At 38.2% G+C, this 24,803-nt stretch overlaps 1 protein-coding gene across 2 annotated transcripts; it reads left to right on the forward strand.

Annotated features, from left to right (window-relative positions):
- The first annotated feature begins 60 nt into the window (after positions 1–60).
- LOC138375979 (cytochrome P450 2C19-like) lies at positions 61–23,257 on the forward strand. 2 transcript variants are annotated; one of them, XM_069459864.1, is made up of 9 exons: positions 61–363; positions 1,714–1,876; positions 2,046–2,195; positions 5,350–5,510; positions 6,880–7,056; positions 11,000–11,141; positions 13,247–13,434; positions 16,369–16,510; positions 18,357–23,257. In XM_069459864.1, the coding sequence occupies exons 1-9, from the start codon at positions 196–198 to the stop codon at positions 18,536–18,538; spliced, it is 1,473 nt and encodes a 490-aa protein (XP_069315965.1). In that variant the 5' UTR covers positions 61–195; the 3' UTR covers positions 18,539–23,257. The 2 variants fall into 2 exon arrangements, with proteins under 2 accessions (XP_069315965.1, XP_069315966.1); XM_069459865.1 differs by lacking the exon at positions 6,880–7,056.
- The last annotated feature ends 1,546 nt before the right edge of the window (positions 23,258–24,803 follow it).

Here is a 24,803-nt window from a genome sequence, read left to right on the forward strand (position 1 = left end):
GGGGGTGGGTACTACAGTGAAAGAGAACACACCTAAAGAACATTTTATTTTTATCACTATCAGTAGGCCAAATTCCACTCAAAAGAGAGCATAAAGTGCATCTAGCTAACTGGCCACACACTGAATTAGCAGAGAGTGTTACAAAAGCCTTGGAGTCCAAGCTCACAGTTGTCTTGGTAAGAAGAGAAGGCTGCGATGGACCCAGCTGTGGTCCTGGCGCTCTGTCTCTCCTGTTTGCTTCTCCTCTTCCTCTGGAGACAGAGCCCTGGGAGAGGGAAGCTCCCTCCTGGCCCCACTCCTCTCCCAATCATAGGAAATATGCTGCAGTTGGATGCTAAGGACATTGGCAAATCCTTTACCAATGTAAGTATGTTTTACACTCCTCCAGTGGCTTGCAATGGGTAAGTAAACTGACCCTTATTTTTAGATAAACTATACTCCTAGAGGCACACTATCACAGTGGATCATTGTGCACAGGGACAGTGTACACCACAGAGACAGCACCAGGACATGTGACATCCCCTGGAAGAACAATTTCTTCTATCCACCAGCATTCTTGGCCACAAACAGCAGCTTGGTGCAGTAGTAATAAAGTCAAAGTATTCATAAAATACTTTGACATTTCTGTTGCCCTTTCCAGTCTGTCATTGCCAGAAACAGTGAAATGAAATAATGCATTTTGTGAATAGAGAAACATTTAGGACTTTGTGTGATAGAATCAAAATGATAAAGTGGCAAAAGTTTGGAGTTCTGTGTCCCTTCTTTGTTTTGTAGCCATTTGCTATGATTTTTGTATCAAGGTAAACGGTAAGGGAAGTGTGTGATTAGAGATTTCCTTCAATGAGTCATCTACTCTGTTAGCCATGTGTTTTATTTAGAATAGTCATGAAAGTTGAACTTCTCTGAAGAATCATTTTATGCCTGGTGTCAAGGAAATATGTGTTCAGGATTAGCATAAATGAATGAAATAAAGAAGAAATCCGTCAAAGCCCAATTGATGGTGTCCGAATTCTTTTTAATTCTGTGCAAAGCTGCTGTTTGTGGCCAAGAATGCTGGTGGATGGAAGAAATTGTTCTTTCAGGAGATGTCGCATGTCCTGGTGCTGCCTCTGTGGTGTGCACTGTCCCTGTGTTAGTAATGCCAGCAGGTCCCGAACTTGTGTATGCATTAGAATCATCTGGAGTGGCTTTTAAAAGTATAGTTTTCTAGTGTTCATCACATGACTATGTGGTCAGGATCCCCACAAGAAGACCTTCAGAGGTGATCCTGAAACAGGCAGCGGGGTATTGGTCTCAAAGTGGGCATGGGGGTGCTAAATTTGCTCAAGCATCAGGGTTCGAATAAGCAAAATTTCAAATTTTGGTTCTTTTTTATATTAGCTGTGGAACACTGGAAATGAATTTGGAATTCTCTGAACTCAGTTTCTTTGTTTAAAACAGACCAAATAAACTTGCTGAATGTGTTGATGTGAGGATTAATGGTACTCTGTGTACAAACTGGCTAGGCCAAAGCCTTGCATAACATAGTCCATTTGTAAGTGGAAGCTATAACAATCACCATCATATTTATTTATAAAATTCAGAAATATTTGAAGCTGTGTGTGGCATAATAAAAACATTAACAATATAATGATAACATCAGTCCCAATTAGGCACAACATATATGGAGCAAATAGTGACTTCTTTTGATATTATCTGTATTTTCTTTCTTAGTTCTCAAAAGTGTATGGCCCGGTGTTCACTGTGTACTTTGGCATGAAGCCCGCTGTGGTGTTACATGGATATGAGGTGGTGAAGGAAGCCCTGATTGATCATGGAGAGGAGTTTTCTGGAAGAGGCCATTTCCCAGTGCTTGACAGAATTAATAAGGGACTTGGTAGGTGAGCCTGTGCCTGAGTCAGCAGTGGTAATGGGAGTGGGGGGGATGGACAACAGAGGCCTGAAGAGCTCCTGGGGCAGAACTTGGCCACTCACAGCTGTGGAATGTCAGCTCCCTCCTCCTCGCCTGGGATTTCCCTGCTAGTTTCTGTTTCCCATTTTGGTAGGTATTGTTTTCAGCAATGGAGATGGATGGAAGGAGATCAGGCGCTTCACCCTCATGACCCTGCGGAATTTCGGGATGGGGAAGAGGAGCATCGAGGAACGTATCCAAGAGGAGGCCCGCTGCCTTGTGGAGGAGTTGAGAAAAACTGAGGGTGGGTGACTCCCTACTCTGTATCACTGACCTTAGCAGACTACTATCTTCTCTAATGATGTCCTTGGACACATTTAGGGGTGGCCAGATCTTTCATTATGGGTCCTTGTTGTCAGCCCTCAAGTGGAGGATGTTTGAAGCGGAGAGCCCAGGGAGCTTGTGTGCGTCTGTGCTGTGTGGACAGGCATGACTGTGCATAGAGCATGGGCACAGAAGGTCATTTAATCCTGTCAGGTGTGATTTTTGAGAGTTGTCCTGGTCTCACACTGTCCCTGTGAGTGGAGATGACCCCGAGTTTAAAGACAGAGTCTAGAAAGTATAGTGCACACCTTAAGTTCAGTAGAGAGGACTGCTCCAATAAGGAACAGCGTCATCCCAGGGTTAGGGTCTGTCCTTTGTGCTAATCCCTAATAATATGTTAAACTGGGGGTGGAATATTCATGTCTCTTTGGGAAGTGGGTGGAGATTCCCAGAATCGTGTACCCTCCCATTGTCTGTCCTTGTATATCTGGCTCCGGAACTGTCATGTCACTAGGGGGCGTGAGTTTTACTATGTCAGTGAGGGAAAGGTCACATTTGGTCGTAAGCTCCTCGCTTTTGCGTATGACCCCAGTCAGGAAAAGTCCCCAACCTCAAGTTCTTGTTCTTGTGGTTTCTTTTCTCTGTTTTTATTGGTCCCGCTCCCCGGCCCTTGACCACATCCCCCTATTGTCTGCCCTGCCACCTGCATGTCTAACCACTTGCCTTGCCACCTGCATGCCCTCATCCCTACCTAACAAATCCCATTGTCTCCCAAACATTGTTTCTTTGTTTTCAAATCAGAAATCATGAATATAGGTTGTGAGTTCATTTTCAGAATGAATTAAAGAGCAATGTTTTCCCCATAGCATAAATGTGAGTTACCTCTTCTAGAACATTTCACCAGAGAATACTTGGCAAATGGTGATTATGGGAATAACCCCTTGCTTTCCCTGGACTGGACTACGTTTGTACAGTCAGCCTCACTGACATGTCTGTGGGTTTCTTTCCAGGCCCTGCTACAGTTCTGGCTAGTGATGGGCATATGTATAGTTTTAATTGTTTAGGTGTAACTTAGTACAATTTTCATCAATTTTTATTTCTCTATAACCACTATACTATTTAGAAATATCAGCATTAATTATTTCTTATTAAACATTACCATATTGTTATATATTTTGAGTAAACATGCTATAGTATAATTCTGCAAAGTACAAAAATACCTGTTTATAAAATGTTAACTAGACTTTGACTATTTTTTTTTTTTTTTTTTTTTTTTGAGACAGAGTCTCACTCTGTTGCCCAGGCTAGAGTGAGTGCCGTGGCGTTAGCCTAGCTCACAGCAACCTCAAACTCCTGAGCTCAAGCGATCCTCCTGTCTCAGCCTCCTGAGTAGCTGGGACTACAGGCATGCGCCACCATGCCCGGCTAATTTTTTCTATATATATTTTTAGCTGTCCAAATAATTTCTTTCTATTTTTAGTAGAGATGGGGTCTCACTCTTGCTCAGGCTGGTCTCGAACTCCTGAGCTCAAACGAACCGCCCACCTCGGCCTCCCAGAGTGCTAGGATTACAGGCGTGAGCCACCGCGCCCGGCCGACTTTGACTATTATCAGTTAACTCTTTACCCCGACTTAAGTGTAATTTGGCTCTGTTTAGAGTTATGCTTATTTTTTCCCTCATGTTTAATTGGTTTTTGGATTAGAAATTTGTGGTACTTGTTTTCCTCCAGCTGCCAACTCTACTAACTTATGAAGTTCTCATCACAATGAATCTGATTATTAGCTTGGATTATAAATTACCTTTCAAAAAATACTCTCTTCCAAATATAGTGAAAGGAAAAACTGAAAATTATTACATACACACAAACAAAATCCCCAAGGCTTCTCAAATTACCCTCCACCTGCTAGGCTAAAATAAAGCTTTTTCTAAAGCTTAGAGCCCTGTAATATTTAAAGGAGCCTGGCATAGAAGCAGCTAACTCAAGAGGCTCTCTGTTGTTCAGTGTCCTACAATTTATTCGGAACAGTTTTGATTCAAGTCACCCTTATTTAGCATCTATAGATGTGAATTTAAGAGCTCCTTACATATAAAGTTTATTGGTCACTTGATTACAAGAATTTCATTTTAGAGATCCCTCAGGAAAAAAGAAAACCTTTCCTATAATTTAATTTCCTTGCCTGTAAAATGACAGACTTGGCCTAGCTGATTATCAAATTTTAAAATTTCTTAAACATACGTTATTTGTAAAATAAGACATCTGATATATAATATAAAAAAAATTCTTAAAACATACTATATACTGTTGATGGCTATATGGAACAATATCTCAGAATCTACAAAATAGCAGCGTTGCTCATATAACTTAAGTTTTGAGGATGATTGGAGATGATAGACATTTATTTTTTAAAGAAGAAATCTGTTTTTTTAAAAAAAATTGAAATAATAAAAATATCTGCATTTATAAATTCTTTGTTTTGTTTTCCTTATCCAGGATTTACATTTAAAATAAAAAGTTCTCATCTTATTTTTTTGTGACAAACAAATCCATCTTATACTTATAGTTTGTTTTTATTAGTTTTTCTTCTCATGTACCATAGATGCATTCTGCTTTTTACACTTGTTTTCAAAATACATGAATTCATACACAATTTCTCTCTCTTCTGTACCTCTCTATTGGTTCAATACATGATTCTTTCAGCTGGTATTATATATAAAAAGTTTCCAGTTCCCCACCTCTTCTCTCCCTTTCTATCTCAGTGCTTTATTGTCAACAAGTTTTGCAGACAGATGTGATTCTGCTCTGAACACTTGAATTATTAGGTTTTCAAATAATGTCTTTTCCTTCTTTTGAAAATGACAGACACCTTGGGTTAAAAGGGTATAAAGAAAGGCAGCGAATGAGAGTTGAGTATTTGTAAAACCATTATCTAACCAGCTAGGTTGTAATGGCCAGCTCAGGTTTAAGATCAAAGTGATGTGTTGATTTTATGCATGCTGAATTCTTTTTCGCTGTTAAGGGAATTTGTATGTAAGATATTCCTTAAAAATTTAAAATTGCCTTTACCTATTAATAAAGACCAATTGTTTTTTACTTATATTTTATTGTATTTTAAAATTGTTTCCAATTCTTTAGCCTCACCCTGTGATCCCACTTTTTTCCTGAGCTGTGCTCCTTGCAACGTGATTTGCTCCATTATTTTCCAGAATCGTTTTGATTATAATGATAAGCATTTTCTTAAGATGATAGAAAAATTACATGTTAATGTCAACATTCTCAGCTCTCCATGGATGCAGGTGAGACCATGATCCTTTCTTCCTGAGAAATCAGTCATGCTCTTTTCTCTGAGAAGTCCAAAATTCTAGGTGGACCAAGCTGTGAAGTGCACTTTTGAATACCACTATTCTGCCAAGAAAGGCATGGAATAAACCTCTGGGAAAGATGGCCGAGCTCTTTATATTACACACAGGAAATGAATGCCTAAATATAGGGCAGGCTTTCAAGCCTATTAGCTTCCTATGTAGTGATTTTTCCATTAAACCCAAGGTCCTGTTTTTAGAAAGTACTTTGTTAACTATTCAAGGTATGCCTATTTTGGTCAATGGACATCCAAGCCCTTTCTGAATGCTTCTGATACCCAGAAGGCTTGCCTACCAATCAACACTTTGAGACTTATTTGTTATATTACCTGTCAGAAATAGCCTAAGTAGGGAGATAATATCTTCTCAAGGAAAGAGAATATGTAGGGCCATAGAAATACTGCCAGTAAACTGCCAGGAAACAACATTGCATAGGGTAGAGGTGTCTGATGCCTCAGGTGGCATCCTAGCCAACAAGGCATCTGGGTTAGAAATGACAAAATGGTTAATTTTATGGTGTATGAACCAGAAATAACCATCATAATCTTACCCTGTGCTGAATTGGCATATCCCATACTCTGCTTAAATAATAATTGTGTGATCTTAGAGAAGTCACTTAACTGTTCTGGTGCACAGTTGGTTTCCAGGTATATTTGAGCCCCTCCTGCTACTAAAAATAATAATTCCCTTTCTGAGGCTATTTGATAGAAATAAATAAGGCAGGGACTAGTATTGTGCTCTCAACCAATTGCCCAGACTCACTTAAAATGTGGTATCATCTACAAAATGTGAATTATAATAATTCGTTCCATCTTATATTTTGAGGTTGTGGGGAATAATTGGCATAAAAATAAGAGAACATAAAGGTGCTGTTACATTATAAAAATTATGTATAAGTCTAGGAAATAATTATTATATTTGATTCTCTGGTCAGAATTTTCTCCCTCAAATCTTTCCATAAGCATCAAGAATTGCTATATATGCATAATAAAAATTTCTCCCTCAAGATAGACACCATATGTTCATTTTAATAACTATAATTTATAATACTTTATAATAATTTACTATAATTTATAATTTATAACTACATGATGAGTGCAATGCGCACTGTCTGGGGAATGGACATGCTTGAAGTTCTGACTCGGGGGGGATGGGCGGGACATGGGCAATATATATAACCTGAACTTTTGTACCCCCGTAATAAGCTGAGATAAAAAAAAAATAACTATAATTTCTAACCAAGGCTTGGATTATGGTATATATCTTCAATTAGTATTTTTTATTCAATAAATTGTTTGTCTTTTAGATCTACAATAATTTCCCTGCTCTCATTGATTATTTCCCAGCGACTTTTAACACGTTATTTAACAATTCTGCTTTTGTAAAAAGTTATATTTTGGAGAAAGCAAAAGAACACCAAGAATCATTGGATGTTAACAACCCTCGGGACTTTATTGATTGTTTCCTGATCAAAATGGAGCAGGTAAGATGTTAAGGACATATGGACCCCAACCTGCACCCATGTCTCCACTTGGGTGGGTGGAGAGAAATTTGCGTCACAAGCCATGGTCTCTCAGGTAGAGGAGAGTATGTGCTCCACTTTCCTTTGTCCCCAAAGGCTATGTGGCTCAAGGCACTTTCCCATTCTCTAGGGGAAGCCCGCTCTAGAAGTCAGAATTCTGGGAATTCTGCAGCTCTCCTGTCCTTCCCATGACCTTTGTGGTTATCACAGTCCAAGTGATTGCTGGGGAATACTTGTGTGGGATCCAGTGACAAGGAGATCTCCCTGGACGGGATAGAGGCACACAATGGACACACCAGTGGTATGGTGCCTGCCATCTGGGCTCAGGACTATGGTGGGGGAAGCAGTCCCATGTAGGCTGGCAGCTGGGTACTCTGTATTTAAGGAGTTCTCAGTTTGCCAATGGCAGCATTTCTTGGGCTCATGAGGGTAGAGGGGTTTGCCAACAGTTTGGGAGCCAGTAGTCTGCTACAAATATGAGAGGAGAAAAGATATTGACCCCCACCTACACTTTCTGTGAGACTACAGATTCCTTGGGGCCAATATCTTGCTCCTTTTTGTTCTATTCTGCAACTTCTTCCTGTGAATCTGCAGGGCCTTGGCACTGTACAATAATTGATAGACCATTGATTTGGCCTGCTGGACTGGGGTAGGTCAGCTAATGAGAACATAACTCTAGGGCTTGCTCTCCACATCCAGGCTGCTGCCAACAGTGGGGGCTGTAGACAGGGAAGGAAAATCCTGATCAGAGACTTTAGCAATTCCACTAATTGACCCCTCCCATCAGGAGCAGCCTCCCAAGCGTGATGAAAGAGCCCTGAATAACATATTAGCGGCTCCCTGTAGCGGCAGGTCAAGCAACCATAGAGGCACACACACAGGCTTGCAGGCATCTGCTGAGAACTGTCTTGCCCTTACCTCCACTTAAAGGGGAAATAGGGTACAAGTAACCCTTGGGAGTGGCAAGACCCTTCCTAAAGATCAGGGCATTCTATTCCTCATCCAGCAGACCAGAGACGAACACCAAGGCAGCAGATTACCTCAATAATTGGTTCCTCCATGCAATGTACATCCAATGACAGAAAGGGTAACCCCATAGCTTAACACAGTGCCTTCCATCTCTAGATATTACAGGGAAGTGGAGTCAGACACACAAGGGCAATCCACCACCTAGGAGCTTAAGTTGGAAGACCAAACTCACTAATCTCCATTGGCAAGAGGTGAAGATAACAGGTCACAGGTAACCCAACTTGCTAAAATACCTCTAAGGCAATACAAGAACAGCACACCTCTTCCCACTACTGTCAAGGAACATCTTTTGGGGGCTTGAAATTAGGGGCAAAAACCAGTCCTAGCACTACCAGTTTTTGACCAAGTATTCCGATGAGAAAGAACCAGTGAAAGAACACAGGAAACATGAAAGATCAGAGAAAAAAGTCACCCCCAAAAGAAATCATTAGACCTTCAAAACCAGATACTAATTTAAATGAAATTATTGAAATGATGGAGGAAGAATTCTGAATATGGACTGTAAGAAAACTCAATGGAGTCGAAGAGAAAATAGAAACCCAACACAAAGAAGCCATGAGAACAATACAGAAAATGAATAAAAAATTATCTAAAGAAATCAAAATATTACAAAAGAACCAAACAGAAATTATGGAAATGAAAGATGCATTCTAGGTACTGCAAAAGACAGTGGAAAGCCTTAATAATAGAATAGATCACACAGAGGAAGGAATCTCAGAGTTTGAAGATAATGCCTATGTGCTAAACAAATCAGATGAAGAAAAAGAACACACAAACAAGAGACAGGAACAAAACATACAATAATTGTGGGGTTATGTAAAGAAACCAAATATAAGAATTATAGGCATCCCGGAGAGAGAAGAAGAAAATACACAAGGGCTGGAAAATCTATTCTTTGGAATACTGGAGAAAACTATGCCTGACCTGACCAGAAATCTAGATATATAGATACAAGAAGCACACAGAACTCCTGGGAGACTCAACGTGAAAAGGCAGTCACCACGTCACATAATTATTAGACTGGCCAAAGTAAACACAAAAAAGGCAATCCTTCAAGCAGTAAGATGAAAACAGCAGATAACCTACAAAAGAAAAACCTATCAGACTAACTGCAGACTTCTCAACTGAAATCCTACAAGCCAGAAGAGACTGGGGACCCATCCTCAATCTTCTAAAACAGAATAATGGCCAACCTAGAATTCTTTCCCTGGCAAAACTACACGTTATCTATGAGGGAGAAATAAAGACTGTCCCAGACAAGAAATCACTGATGGAATTTGCAAAGACCAGAGCTGCCCTGCAGGAAGTACTCAGACCTGCATTATACACTGAACAGAAAAATAGACACTCACTAAAGTAAAATCACTTAGGAGTTAAAGTCCAGAACCTGGATTCCACAATGGCTCGAGGGGTTAAACAAAGCAATAAGAATTTACCCAACAATATGAACAGAAATCCACCCCAAATATCAATCCTGTCAATAAATGTGAATAGCTTGAATTGTCCTCTGAAGAGACATAGACTGGCTGAGTGGATAATAAATTATAAGGCAAGTACACTTGTTGAGAGGGTCTAGTCTATTTTCGTGTGTTGATTCCATAATATTAGACATGCTACAGGTCACCTGGAGATTATAAAATCGTTAAAAATTTAATGCTAGCTTAGGAACTGGTTAGCAAATAACATATTTTGTTATCTGTCATGATGTTAGTTAAAATTTTTAAAAGAGAAAATAACATATTTTGTACATTAAAGATCCCCTGTACTCAATATTTGAAACTATCTACTTGTCAGTTCTGTGTCACATCATCTCCTCAGCCCTGAACCAAACTTACTGTTCTTTATCAATTGCTTTCTCTTCTAACTTCCAATTCATAAGAACTCCATTCAACTAGTCCCTTAGCCTTGGCATGTGCATTACCCCTACTCTGTTTTTTATGCTGTATGGACAGTTAATGCCTCAACTGTCTGTCTCCTTGATTGCACTGTCTTTTCAATTTGAATATTTCTATTTATTTCAGTACCTGTTCCTTAGATCAGGTTGCGTCTTGCTTCCCATCTGGATTACAATAGTGCTCACCTTATCTTGTCATTGTCAATCCATTCTTTTCCCCTAAAATTCATTCTATGCTTTGCTGTTATATTATATTAGCTTTTACACAATGTCAACTTCATAATAGGTCTGCAGACAATAATGGGTCCATGTCAATTTCTGACAGAAGAAGAGAATTGTAGACTATTGATTCAGGCTTATAACATTTTTCATGATATGGTTCTATTTACCTATTTCTGTTAATTTAGATTGTATTGGTCTGCAAATAAAGGAAAATCTAGTTAATAATTAAACAAACAGTGGGAATATTTAACTCAAATACACAGCATCTCCTGGTGGGGCAAAATAGGGATGATATAGTAGTCCCAAAGCGTTACAGAGTTGAATGCCTTCTTTTCTCCCTCTGCTATATTTCATATATAGGCCTTCATTTTAATGATTAAATCCTCATGTCCCAAGATGAGGTCTACTCTACCTCCTCCTTCACATTTGTGTTTGAATAAGAAGGAGGAAATAGAGGAAATGGCAGCAGCAGGTTTCTGTGTATATCTTTTTGGAAAAAAATGTGTTGCCTAACTCAGCTAACTGCAAAGAGTTTGATGAATGGAATTTTGGGGCAAGTATGGAATAAGGGGGCAGGAAATAAAGTTTGGATCAACTGATCTGTAGCTTCTGCTATACCATACAGTAGTTTTCTCTAATATTATACTTTCTACTTTCTGTGTTGGATAACTTTATAACAATGTGAGTTACTATGGATTCACTGTAATCAAATATGCTGGCATATGAATTTGTCAGATTATTGCATCAAATCATTCCTAGGAAAAGAACAATCAACCGTCAAAGTTTACTTTTGAAGCCTTAGTAGGCACTGTGTTTGATTTATTTGGAGCTGGGACGGAGACAACAAGCACAACCTTGAAGTATGCTCTCCTGCTCCTGCTGAAGCATCCAGAAGTCACAGGTATGACCACAGATGATGAGCAATGTGAATTTCAGAAATGATGTTGGGAGGACACTGCTGGTGTCCTCCATCCTGTTTCTCTTAAAAAGGTACATTATTTAAAATTCTGTGGCCGGGCGCGGTGGCTCACGCCTGTAATCCTAGCACTCTGGGAGGCCGAGGCGGGTGGATCGCTCAAGGTCAGGAGTTCGAGACCAGCCTGAGCAAGAGTGAGACCCCCGTCTCTACTAAAAATAGAAAGAAATTATATGGACAACTAAAATATATATATACAAAAAAATTAGCCGGGCATAGTGGCGCATGCCTGTAGTCCCAGCTACTCGGGAGGCTGAGGCAGTAGGATCGCTTAAGCCCAGGAGTTTGAGGTTGCTGTGAGCTAGGCTGATGCCACGGCACTCACTCTAGCCCGGGCAACAGAGTGAGACTCTGTCTCAAAAAAAAAAAAAAAAAAAATTCTGTGCCAACAGCTGTAGTGTGTCCAAATTTAATGATGTGATTAAAATGGGACATCTTTGCACAATGGGAAAAAATGACTGAGAAAAGTAAAGCCACCATGGCAGTAGGAAGAGTGATAGAGCTCTAGTGCAGTATCTGGATTTCCCGGGTAATGATATATGCCAGACAGAGCCAACACAAATTGGCTTAGGATTGTACTTTGATTTTATTATGGAAAAGAAACTTTTTGAACAGTAGGTACATTTTTGAAGATACCTTTCCTCATTATGAAAATTCCACGTTCTAATATTGAATTAGGGAAAACGGAAACTCTCTTTACTGAATCATACTTAGAAATCCCAGAAATTTAATGAGGCTGCCTGAGATAATTTCCAGTCTGGAAAGTATTCTAAAAAGTTAGATTTGTAAGACAGGTGTTTCCATGTAGGCAAAAATATACCCAAAGGAAGTTTATTACTCCAGAAGTCTGATCCATAAAACTGGTGTTTGACAATATAAAAAATGTTTTGAGGAGTGGGTCAATAATTTTATCTTTTATGAATAACTTTACTTCAGAAATTTATCTTTTATGCAACAGATACTTTTTTATGTGTCAAGATCCCACTGAAATGACAACAGCTTAATTATAAATGAAAATCAGTCCTTTTAAATTAGGAAGAACAGAGTACAGGAAACAGCCAAAAGAAAAGTGATTGATAGTCTGAGGTTTCCCAATAATTAGGAAATTATTAGTGGGAGTTTGAAACATCTACTCAAGAATTTGGAAATAATTCTAACTAGGGAAATAAAAAATTATGAATTCAAGTAAAGAGACACCATTAAGTACAAGAAAATACCAAAAATGAAATGTAAAATCATAGCTATCTTACCAGGATTAATATTTATGTCGTTAGAATGATGTAATTAATGAATACTAATATAACCAGAAATTGTGGTCCAAATATATTCTGGATAATGGAGTGAGGGAAGTGTGCATTTGTGTATATGTTTGAAAGTGTGTCCAAATATGAGGTGGAGATGGAGATTAAAATTTTCATATCCCATAATGAGAAATCATTAAATATTATCTACAAATGGATAAGAAATAGAAACAGTCTTTATTTAGAAAAATGGAATACATTTTTCAGAAGAAGCTACTAGAATGTCCAAAGTAGCCACATTTGGGAAGTGGGAAGATGAAGAGAGTACCATTGTATGTGGTACAGACACACACATATACAGTGATACATGAATACAGACACAAATACATATGTATAAATCTTTTAGTAGAATTTAATTTTTTTAAAACCTCATATTGTTTTCATGTGAAATTAATATCTGATTCCTGTTTTTACTCTTGCAAGACAGTAATTTCATGACTTCATTATATGTTTACTTTATATACCAAACATTTCATCATTTCTGTTTGTAGTACTTATCATATATGTCAATACATATACATAAAAGATTTATCTTAATGCCTAGCTTATGGTGCAATTATATGCATTTGTATTATAACAATTCCCTAAGTCTATAGGTACTTCTAGCTCTATAATTTAAGTTTAAAATGACATTGGGGCACTTTCATAATGCTTCATGTAGTCCTGATTCCTACAGTAAATGTACCATTTTTTCTCGTTTTCCATCACTTCTTACTTGTGTCTTATCAGCTAAAATTCAGGAAGAGATTGACCATGTGATTGGTAGACACCGGAGCCCCTGCATGCAGGACAAGAGCCACATGCCCTACACGGATGCTGTGATACATGAGGTCCAGAGATACCTTGACCTTGTCCCCACTGACCTCCCCCATGCAGTGACCTGTGACATTAAATTCAGAAACTACCTAATCCCCAAGGTAAGCTTGTTTTTCCTACACTGTACCTCAGTATTCTTGAAATTCCCAAATCCACAGTATGGTTCCAATCCTCTACCAACACAAGATGAGAGAAACGCAAAACTCATGTGTGGCAGCTTGATGGACCTTGTGTTATTTCTAGTTGGGGCTATAGAGCTTTAGAACAGGTCTTGGTTCCTAGCAGCTTGTGTCTTCCAAATCTGTTCTGCTTCTTCAAGATTATTTTGGCTACTCTTAGGTGTACACATTTCCAAATACATTTTATAAGTATCTGTTTGTCAATTACCCGAACACTGTGCTGGGATTTCTATCAGGATGATATTCTATCAGGATGATATTCAATCTATAGATCAATTTGGCAAAAATTGATATCTTGTCACATTGAATCTTTCAATTCATTAATATGGTTATACTACAAATTTATTTGGGCTTTCTTTTATTTTCTCAGTAATATTTTATTTTCAGTGCAGTGGTTTGCAAATCTTTTGTTTGGTTTTTGCTAGATAATGAATATTTTTGTTGTTATAAATTTATAAAATGCCTTTTCCATTTCTTTATACCTACTATCTAGGAATATAATTAATTTTATCATTCTTATGACATGAATCTAATAACTTTTCTAAACTGAGTAATCATTGCTAATAATTTGACTATAGATTCATGGGGAATTTCCATGTGCAATTATTTTTCTGTCTGGGTTAATATTTGTTTTATTTCTTATTTTCCAATTCTTGTGTCTTTAATTTCTCTTTATTGCATTATTGCACTGGCTAGGATTTCCAGAGTGGTGCTGAACAGAATTGCTGATAGTGGGGATCCTTGTTTCATGTCTCATCTGCGAGAAAAGGTAGAGATTTAACATCTCACTATTGAGAATGATGCTTTAAGTAGATTTAGGTACATATTCTTTATCACATTAAGAAAGTTTGCTCTTGGCTCAAATTTTTTAATGAATTTTTGTCAGAAATTTGTGTCTAATTTTATCAAATTGATTCTCTGCCTCTATTGGCATGATTGCATATATTGGCCTCACCCTCCTTCTAAATATACACAAGTCTACAGGTAGCTGGATTGGATCTGCTCCATATTATTCAGGACTTCAGTATTTATATTTATAAGATATTTTGATCTGTGTTTTTACTTCCTCAAAAGTTTCTTGTCAGATTTCTGATGCGAAGATAATGCTGGCCTCATGAATTTAGTCAAAAAATGTTCCTAAATTTCGGTCTTTTTTTGTTGCCTTCCTAACCCCACTTTTCTTCTTGTGATCAGTTAGTTGTATCTTTGAAATACCTAACAACATTTGGTTGAACACCAGATAGTATAAATGAAAAAATACAGAGTATCAGAGATGTTTATCTCCTTCTAGAAAGGATTCATTCCTCTTCCATAGGCAGTCATGATGATGTAAGACCTCTTGCCCTGATTCAGGGTTGGACATGAAGTGAGCACAGTTAAAAATTAACTGTAGCTGTTAACTTACCTCTCTGATGTTTTCCCCTCTCTGGAATCTTGAGAACAATTTTTATCTTAGTGGCTTTGCAATGCCCTCTAACACATGGTTCCCATATTCATCCAGACATTGTAGTTGCTATGCTACAAGCTACTCTAATTCCATTGAAGCCAGGTCATATTATTATTAAAACTAAAAATAGGCCGGGTGCGGTGGCTCACGCCTGTAATCCTAGCACTCTGGGAGGCCAAGGTGGGTGGATCGTTTGAGCTCAGGAGTTCGAGAACAGCCTGAGCAAGAGCGAGACCCCACCTCTACTAAAAATACAAAGAAATTATATGGACAGCTAAAAATATATATAGAAAAAATTAGCCGGGCATGGTGGTGCATGCCTGTAGTCCCAGCTACTTGGGAGGCTGAGACAGGAGGATCCCTTGAGCTCAGGAGTTTGAGGTTGCTGTGAGCTAGGCTGACGCCACGGCACTCACTCTAGCCTGGGCAACAGAGTGAGACTCTGTCTCAAAAAAAAAATAAATAAATAAAAAATAAAAATAAAAAAAAATTAAAAACTAAAAATAGTATAACCAAAAGTTGTATTAATATTTACAAGGGGAAAAAATCAATGAGATTTGTAAAATTTCAAATATTTAAGTCATTATCGGTTATGCTAAGTTCCTCAGTAATAAGGTGGTACCTAACAGATCTCTCTATTGCAGAGATTCTGCTTTTTATATGTAATTAATAAAAATCTATGGCATTGTACTTTAAGACTGCATAAAAGTCTTGCTTCCCAAATCACGCACCTAAAAATTTTAGCTTTAATTGATGATCCTTGCCTGAACTGATGATCCTGACCTGAATTCTTACAAAGTGATGATTTTTCTAATTTCATGATCCTTTCTGTGTTTTTAAGCTAGAATTAATCTGTAATGAATATCTTTCCCATATTTTTAATTAAGACAAACAAACTGCATGGCAATGATGAACACAACAGTTTTATAGTTGTTACTGTACTTGTTACTATCCCAGATGTTTTTTTAAACTAGATCATATGTTTGATTACAAATGCCCTCTGAACAGATACTGCAGACATTTCAACTGCCAACAGAGACCTACATTTTAAGCCATACTCTACATATGAGATGTGTGAAAACTGAAATGATGAAATAGTGCAGAAAGTGGGGACAGACACTAACATCTAGGATTGATTATAAGGTGAACTAATTCAGAAGGTTTTGTATCAAAGTACCCAAGTACTCAGTACTTCATATGTGATTGGAGGCCACTTTAGCAAGATCATTGGCACTGGCCTTAAACTTATGTCCTTCATTGCTGAGTCTGTCTGGCTGGAAATGTTGCTGCTCTTCTTGGACTAGCATTTCCTCATATATGGATCAAAGAATTAACTAGGTGATTACCATTGTTTCTTCCAGTTCCATGACTTCTTTATATTTTGGTTTATCTATGTTTGTGGTTTCCAGGGCACAACCATATTACCATTCCTAACATCTGTGCTGCATGACAGCAAGGAATTCTCCAACCCAGAAATGTTTGACCCTGGCCACTTTCTGGATGAGAGTGGCAACTTTAAGAAAAGTGACTACTTCATGCCTTTCTCAGCAGGTAATAGAAATTCCTTTACATAACACTTCAGACAACAGGATTACTTTTGGAGATCAGTTGGAACTTACATGGTGCCTCTTCTGGAAGCCTGTAGAATTAATTTTTCTTGTACATGATCAGAGCACCACTCCCAATGCCCATGTGGTTCCCCTGACATGATACTTCCTTGCTATTGGGCCAGATTAGAGGGGGTTTGGGGAATTGGCCCATTTTTTCCAAACTGAGAAAGCTAAAGTATAGGTTGGTTGAATTTTGCCACTAGATACATAACTGAGGTACCCTAGAGCTCGTATTAGAACTTAAAACTCATTTCTTCTTTCATCTCCCACCACAAGAAAGGCATCTAACTCTAAAACTTCACTGAATGTTTCTATGTGGTGTTTCTTATCCCCCAAGCTGAGTTCTGGGGATACAAGTGTCCTCAGACACAGAAAGGAATCTTAAGAGCTCACGCCCAAGGTAAGGAAGCAGATGAGTAAATGTGATCGTTATAATTCAGTATGATTGGGGCTGGGAGAGAGAAATGCACAGGCTGCTGGATGTAGGGGACAGAGAGAGAAGATGCCTGCCCTTGCTCTCTCATAACCCACACTGAGACATAAAATGGAGTAAGCAATGTTTTAATAGCACGAAATGGCATTTGAGCTGCCTCAAAGGAGGCAGAAAATAGAATGAAAAGAAGGCAGGGCGTTTTTAAGGACGCAATGAACTATAGGAGTGGGACATTTGCTCTAAATCAAGGATGTCTTTGCCCAATAATCAGGAAAACATTAGGAATGTGGCGGGATACTCTGCAGTGATTCTAGAGCATCCCGCTCTTCATCCAGTCATGATATCTTGGATATTGGATCTCCACACCTGCAGTGTGTATGCTGGGTCTCTGTACATGGAACCTCATTCTATATTCTGTGACTTTTGATGTCTGATTTATATCTGGCATTGTAGATATTGATACAACAAGGAAAGTGCTCAGAGCTCTCCCTTCAAAATTCATATTTTAGTGCAGTCAAAAATAAACAGAGATGTGATTCTAGGTGATTCATGGTGTTTTCATCCCTTTGTGATGCTCTAACAAAATTCCCAAGACTGAGTAATTTATAAAGAGCAGAAATTTATTACTTACAGTTCTGGAGGCAGAGAAGTCCAAGATCCAGGCACCAGAAAGATTGGTGTGTGGTTAGGGCCTATTCCTCTAGATCATGCCCTCTTTGTGTCTTCACATGATGGAAGGACAGAAAGAACAAGAAGGGGAGAAATAGTTCCCTTGCATCTTTTTTACACGGTCATTAGTCCAATGAATGCAGAGCCTGCACAGTTTATTGATCTTATAAAGGCCATACACCTATTAATACTGTTGCATTGGGATTAAAATTCAACATATGAATTTGGGGGAGAAACATTCAGAACATGACACATGCTTCAGCTGAAGCATGGCTTGAACTGAGAATAGAGATTATGAAGAATGGAAGGAAAGATTGTGGAAATGTCAGACTAGGAACAGGAAACACAAGAATGTGGGTGTGCTCTCTTGTAAAATGTAAATGGAAACTCAAAACATCAAAACATCAGTTTTAATATGAGAACACTTAATAGAGTGCTTGGCATGGAGCTGATACTTAATAAATATTAATATTTGTTAACTGAAGGGTGCCCCTTAAGATCAGATATTAGGTGGGCAAGTGTGTCCATGTTTTTTTCATTTGTCTATCCAATCATCTTTCCATCCATCCATCCAACCATCGTCAGAGAGTTACTATGTATTCTCTTTGTTCTAGTCACAAACAGTGTTTGTCACAGTCACTGCTACACACAGGGAGTAACTACTCTCTACGCTTGTTATTTTTAGGAAAACGGATTTGTCTGGGAGAGGGACTGGCCCGCATGGAGCTATTTTTATTCCTGACCTCCATTTTACAGAACTTTAACCTGAAATCTCTGGTTGACCCAAAGGACCTTGATATCACTCTAGCTGCAAAAGGATGTACTTCTGTGCCACCCTTTTACCAGCTCTGCTTCATTCCTGTCTGAAGAAGGTCACACAGTCTGGGTGCTGAAGGGCTATCCTCTGCAACTCCCTCTTCTCTGGGACATCATCCACCTCCTTCCCACCATCAGAGATGCCTTCTCTGACCTCTGCTCTCACATCTCCCCATCCCTCAAGATCCAGTGGACATCATTCCTCCTTTTAGGAAGGTTTCCCTGCACAAATATATCTACTATTCCTCATATTCTGCAACCCTTGTATTAGTCACCACATATGCCAATCCTTACCTAATATTCAGTTATTAATGTTATCATGATAAAACAGAGAAAATGATTAGTGTATGATAATTCAGACTTATTTCTCCTGCACATTCTAAATAAAAATCATTATTATTTATTGGGTCAGTTCTCAGACTTTCCTTCTTTTATGCATAAAGCAAGTAAAAAATAAATGAAAATAGAGTCCCAGGAGGCCATGCTGATCCTCAAAATGATAAGCACAAAAGGGGACAAAGGGGAAGAGAGTAGGGAAGCTTTCTTGGCTGAGTGTCACCTAGAGTTACTCAAGGTTTGGATTTGAAGGAGAATCTGTGTCCAGAAGCAGCTCCAAGCTTTAGGGAAATATTGGGAAGATCAGTAATATGGAGGAATGAACAATATGTACTAGAATTTATGTACCTGCTTTGATGTTGCTGTGGCATTACTTTATCTTAAATAAAGATTTGGATTATTTTTATTACTTCTAGTTTCCAACTTAGTTTGGAAACATATGCTTTCATATTGATATTCATGTGTTCTGAGAGTTACTCTTCTCTCCTCAAACACAAACAAAATCCCTGAGAGGAATTACCAGGTTTTATTATTTTTTAGTTTCCATTACGTTCTTTTACACTTAACATAAGTGTGATGATAATTTGATGGTGTGGTTCTGAAATCATTACCCTCATGTCATCTCCAAAGCCTATTAAACTGAATATTTTATCACATCGAATTATACTCATCTCTTTTTCCCTATCTTCTGCTTGAAGTGTGTGATATGAGAATTGATATCACTCATTACCCTTCTCCAAGCTCATCTTTCAGACGAGGCTACCTAAACTTTGGGATACATTTTAAAGACAACATATGGGTACAGACATACATATACATCTATACATATATGTGGACATTAGTGTATATTCACACAATAGATAAAATATAATTTATGCACGCATACAGTGTTAAATAGTTATTTACAAGATCAAACTCATACTATACATATTGTATTACAACTTGCTGCTTTTCTACTAAACTATATACAGAGCAAACCTCTAAAGTAATAGAAACATAGGCAAATGATCCAAATAGATTACAGAAGAGAAAGTGGAAATGGCTATTACATGGATGAAAAGATCCAAATTAAAATTACACATTATACATTATAAAGCTTCTTGATTGGGAAATGAAAATTTTTTAATGTAGTGTTAGTAAAGGTGTGAGCAAACACCCACAGGTGAGATAAAATGAAGGAATTGGCTGTGCTGGTTCTTTTTGGAGGCTCTAGGGGAGAATCTGATTTCCTGCCTATTTCATCTTCTAAAGGCTGCCTGGATTCCTGGGCTGGTGAACTCTTCCTTGCTTCACTCCAGACCCTTGCCCCTGGTGTCACACCTCCTACCACTGACTCTTACCCTCTTATCTCCCTCTTATGAGGACCCTTGTGATTACATTGAGCCCACCTGGATAATCTAGAACAATCTCGCTATGTCAAGGCATTATTCAGCCTACTATACTATTATTCTACCCATTTTAATACCCAAATGACTAAGCAGATGCTCAGTGAAGTATGGTTGAACCTTGTGATTCTAGGTCACACAGCTTTTTATGTGTTAGAGGTAGGAGTTGAACTTGGGCAATCTGGCTAAAAAGTAGAGGTTGCTAACAAATTTGTTAATCCCTCTTATGTGTTTATTTTTTATTGTTTGTTTTCATTCACTAAAATACATGTTCCATATGAGCAGAATCTTTGTTTTGCTCACTTAATGAATGAATATCAACTACTTGAAACAGTGTCTGGAACATATTGGCTCAATGAATATTCAATAAATAAATGGCTACTTAAATGAATGAATGAATAAATCGTTCCTAGGCATGTGAACCCTACATTCTTGTTGAAGGACATTGTAACTATATGCATGAAAATGTAAATGAACATACCAAATCTTTAAGCAATTCAACTTCTTGGGTATCTATTTCATGACTATCCTTGAATGGGTACATTAATTAACCTGTATGTCAATGCTCATGTCATGATTGGTTATAATAGATTTGAAACAAATAAAAGACCTATTTGAAGTGGTAAATAAATTATGGTGGACCTTTACAAATGGGCATGTATGTAGTAGATGAAAATGATCTTCATAAATATATAATGATGAAGTATTATATGACAGGCACTTCTAATAATATGAAAACATCAATTCATTCACTTCTTATAACAATGCAATGAGATTGGTATAATTATAATTCAATCTCCATGTAACAGATAACTATACCGAGGCACAGATATGTTTATTAACATGTCCAAAGTCACAAGGCCAGTAAGTGACAGAACTGGAGTGGTCTGACTCCAGAGTCTGTGTTCTCAAACTCTACAGTGTGCTGGGTTCATTTCTGAGGAGTCTCATCTGTAGAGTCCTCCTGGGTAGTGGCTCTCAGAGGTATAGTCTCTCTTCTTCCACCTAAAACTATCTTCATGTCCGTATCTCCATTTTCATGTCTCTTCTCTGCTATTCCAGAATTTGGGCAGAAAGGCCTTAGCCTCTCAGTCCCTCTATACTAACTTTCTGCGATATGGACGCTCTATGTCAAGGTAATCACACTGTTTTCCAGAAGTCCTGGAGAGAAGAGAGATTAGAGCTCTATGTTAGGTTTTTCCCCACCACCTCTGTGGAGTCCTCTACCTCTTTCAGGCTTTGAGTAATCTTGGAGTTCTTTCATCATTTGAGGCTGTAATCTCCTTTGCTGTCTTGTGGTTGTCATTGTTGTATATTCTTTTTTGTTTTTATTTTCCCAAATTTTCTATGAGTTTGGAATTTTCTTTTGCAATGCAGTTATAGATATTTAAACAAGTACAGTATGTGTGTGTGAATATGTGTTTGTTTATGTATATAGTTGTGTTATGCCTAGAAATCTGTGGCAAGAAAAGGAGGCTAGAAAGTATTTAGTCTACCACAGTTTACAGGAATTTAGAGGCATATTAAAAAAACCTTAGAAATTATGAAGGATCATAATATCAGCAAGGAACTGGCCATTCTATTGTTAGTATATTTAGGGACAAGCCCAAAGGGAAAGTTTTTTCCTCCATTCAATGGAAAACTCCACTGGAAGAATCAAGGCCTATTAGAATAGCTGAGATCTAGAGCAGTGTCTGAACATTAGATTTCTTCCACATTCTGATCTCTGCAGACAACTATCTGTCAGTGTTTCTGCTACTGATCTTCTTCTGTGTTATGCAGGGTTTGAAAAACCTCTGATTCTACTGTGCAAGTTACCTTCAATTGCATGGAGCAAAGAATAGGAAAAACAAATGTCACTCTGTGGAAAGAGTAGTTTCATAATTGAATGTTGTGACTCATGGAGTGGGCAGGCTTTGTGGAGAATGTCAACTTATCTTTGGATTTTGTGCACCACAGAGTCCAAGTAGGGTATGCTGTGGTGTCAGCCAATCATATGGTTATTTTCTTTCTTTTTTTTTTTTTTTTGAGACAGAGTCTCGCTCTGTTGCCCGGGCTAGAGTGAGTGCCGTGGCATCAGCCTAGCTCACAGCAACCTCAAACTCCTGGGCTTAAGCGAGCCTACTGCCTCAGCCTCTGAAGTAGCTGGGACTACAGGCATGAACCACCATGCCCGGCTAATTTTTTCTATATATATTTTTAGTTGGCCAGATAATTTCTTTCTATTTTTAGTAGAGATGGGGTCTCACTCTTGCTCAGGCTGGTCTCGAACTCCTGACCTCGAACTCCTGACCTCGAACTCCTGACCCCGAGCGATCCACCCGCCTTGGAATCCCAGAGTGCTAGGATTACAGGCATGAGCCACCGCACCCGGCCTACATGGTTATTTTCTTTATGAACATTAGGTAGCAGGACACAAATAAGAAGTTATGGGGAAAAGAAACCAATATACTTTTGGGGGCAAGTCTGAAAATTGGCTCAAGGCTTCTACAGGAAAGTATGTATATCAGTAACTGTTAATGAGAAAATGAGCGCTTAAATTTATCTTTTTAGGTAACCTTGGAGTTCATAAGAGCCATTAAAATCTCAAATTCAAAAGAGCAGAAACGTTTATTTTTTGAGGAACAATGAAGTAAAGGATACAACTTTTGATGTATGAAATGCTATGATATTGGTGTGAATAAATTTTAAACAATGAATATATACCTGAAATTCACAAATATTCATTCATGCAGTAGGAAAAGTAGGGTTAGGAATGGTTAAATCAACAAAACTCAACATAAGTGACACATATTTTAGTTATCAAGTTGTTGCACTAAGGGATAAGAGCAGAAGAGATAGACAAATGAATGAGTTTATTTTTAAGTTGTGATTATAGAGAAAAAATATTTTTTCCCCAAATGAATATTTGAAATTTGTAATCTTAAATCCAAGTTTCACTTGGAAGTGACTTTTTTTGAAAAGGACAATTGCAAAATAGTAATAGAAGATATTTCTTTGTAAATGGTTTTACTGATTTTTTTAGAAGTCTTGAGAAGTTACGGATCCAGATTTTTCAGGACCCCAAATCTTAAATGCCAGGCTAGGTGAAACTTTCTGAGAGATAAAATACTACAATCTGAGTTTACATCTCTACTTTAGTTTCCAGTCAATAGGAAACACCTATAATATGAAAACACAATTACTGTCTTGCTTGAAACAATTAAAAACTACAAAATACATGAAACAATTTTCACACACTGGACATCAGCCAGCACAGGGCAGTGATCACAGGGAGAAGAAACAAACTAGCTGAGACCCATAATTGCCCTAGCTTGCAGCCTACAGAGAGTTTCTCAACCTCGTGCAGGGAGGGGATTCTCTGATGAACCTGGTGGTTTTACTGAATTGAGGAAATCAAGGGGCTGGGAAGATTGGAGAGGTCCAGGCGGCTGGAGTTCACAGGGAAGATTATAGAAGTGCAGGGGAATTGCACAAAGAGAGAATTCTGGGGTTTTTCAGAGGCTGCCCTCACATCTTCAGCCTAGGATTGATGAGCTTATGTGTGTGAGGAAATTATCTGAGGTCAAAGAAATAACCACCTGAAAGGAGCATAAGAAACAATGCCAGGGGCTCACACAATGTCAGTGATACTCCCTGTCATCCAGCATGAAAAACCTCATAATTCACAGGACATCAGGTAGAGTACTCGGAAGCATATTGCCTCAGTAGTGGGGCAAAATAAGCCTAGGCTAACAGTTACTCTAGTACCCCCTAATAAAACTTAAACACAATTTGGGGAAGGATGAAACTCTTTTCAAGTAACTTAACTACATCTCGAAGAACACACAGAAATATTTATGAGAACATACAAATATTCTGCAGCCTTGACCTAAAATTGCAATAGTTTGCATACAAACAAAAATTACCAGGCATGCTAGCAAGTGGGAAATGTGACCGGTAATGAGGGGAGAAAAGTAATCAATAAAAGCAGACCTACAAATTACACAGAGGATTGAATTCATGACAAGAAAAATATATTTTTTTTTTCTTTTTTTTTTTTTTTTTTTTTTTTTTTTGAGACAGAGTCTCACTCTGTTGCCCAGGCTAGAGTGAGTGCCGTGGCGTTAGCCTAGCTCACAGCAACCTCAAACTCCTGAGCTCAAGGGATCCTCCTGTCTCAGCCTCCCGAGTAGCTGGGACTACAGGCATGCACCACCATGCCCGGCTAATTTTTTTTCTATATATATTTTTAGCTGTCCATATAATTTCTTTGTATTTTTAGTAGAGATGGGGTCTCGCTCTTGCTCAGGCTGGTCTCGAACCCCTGAGGTCAAACGATCCGCCCACCTCGGCCTCCCAGAGTGCTAGGATTACAGGCGTGAGCCACCGCGCCCGGCCAAGAAAAATATTAATAAAACAGAATAACTAGATTCCACATGTTTAGGAAGACAGAGGAAAAGGTGAACATACTACTCATAGAAAAGGAATATGTAAAAAAGACAGAGATTGAAAATCTAAATGATAGGGCAAGAAAAGAGTGAAGCATGCTTATACACTATTAAGTGAAAGAGGGAATTTTTACAAAGCTAAATGTATTTAAAATTCCTTTTTTT

The sequence above is a fragment of the Eulemur rufifrons genome, chromosome 28 (genome assembly GCF_041146395.1).
Source record: "Eulemur rufifrons isolate Redbay chromosome 28, OSU_ERuf_1, whole genome shotgun sequence".
Taxonomy (NCBI): Eukaryota; Metazoa; Chordata; class Mammalia; order Primates; family Lemuridae; genus Eulemur; species Eulemur rufifrons.

Coding starts and splice junctions, on each gene's coding strand:
- LOC138375979 (XM_069459864.1), top strand. CDS start 196: ATGGACCCAGCTGTGGTCCTGGCGCTCTGTCTCTCCTGTTTGCTTCTC. Junction 2,196..5,349: donor GGAGTTGAGAAAAACTGAGG/GTGGGTGACTCC, acceptor CCAATTCTTTAG/CCTCACCCTGTGATCCCACT. Junction 13,435..16,368: donor GAAACTACCTAATCCCCAAG/GTAAGCTTGTTT, acceptor TGTGGTTTCCAG/GGCACAACCATATTACCATT.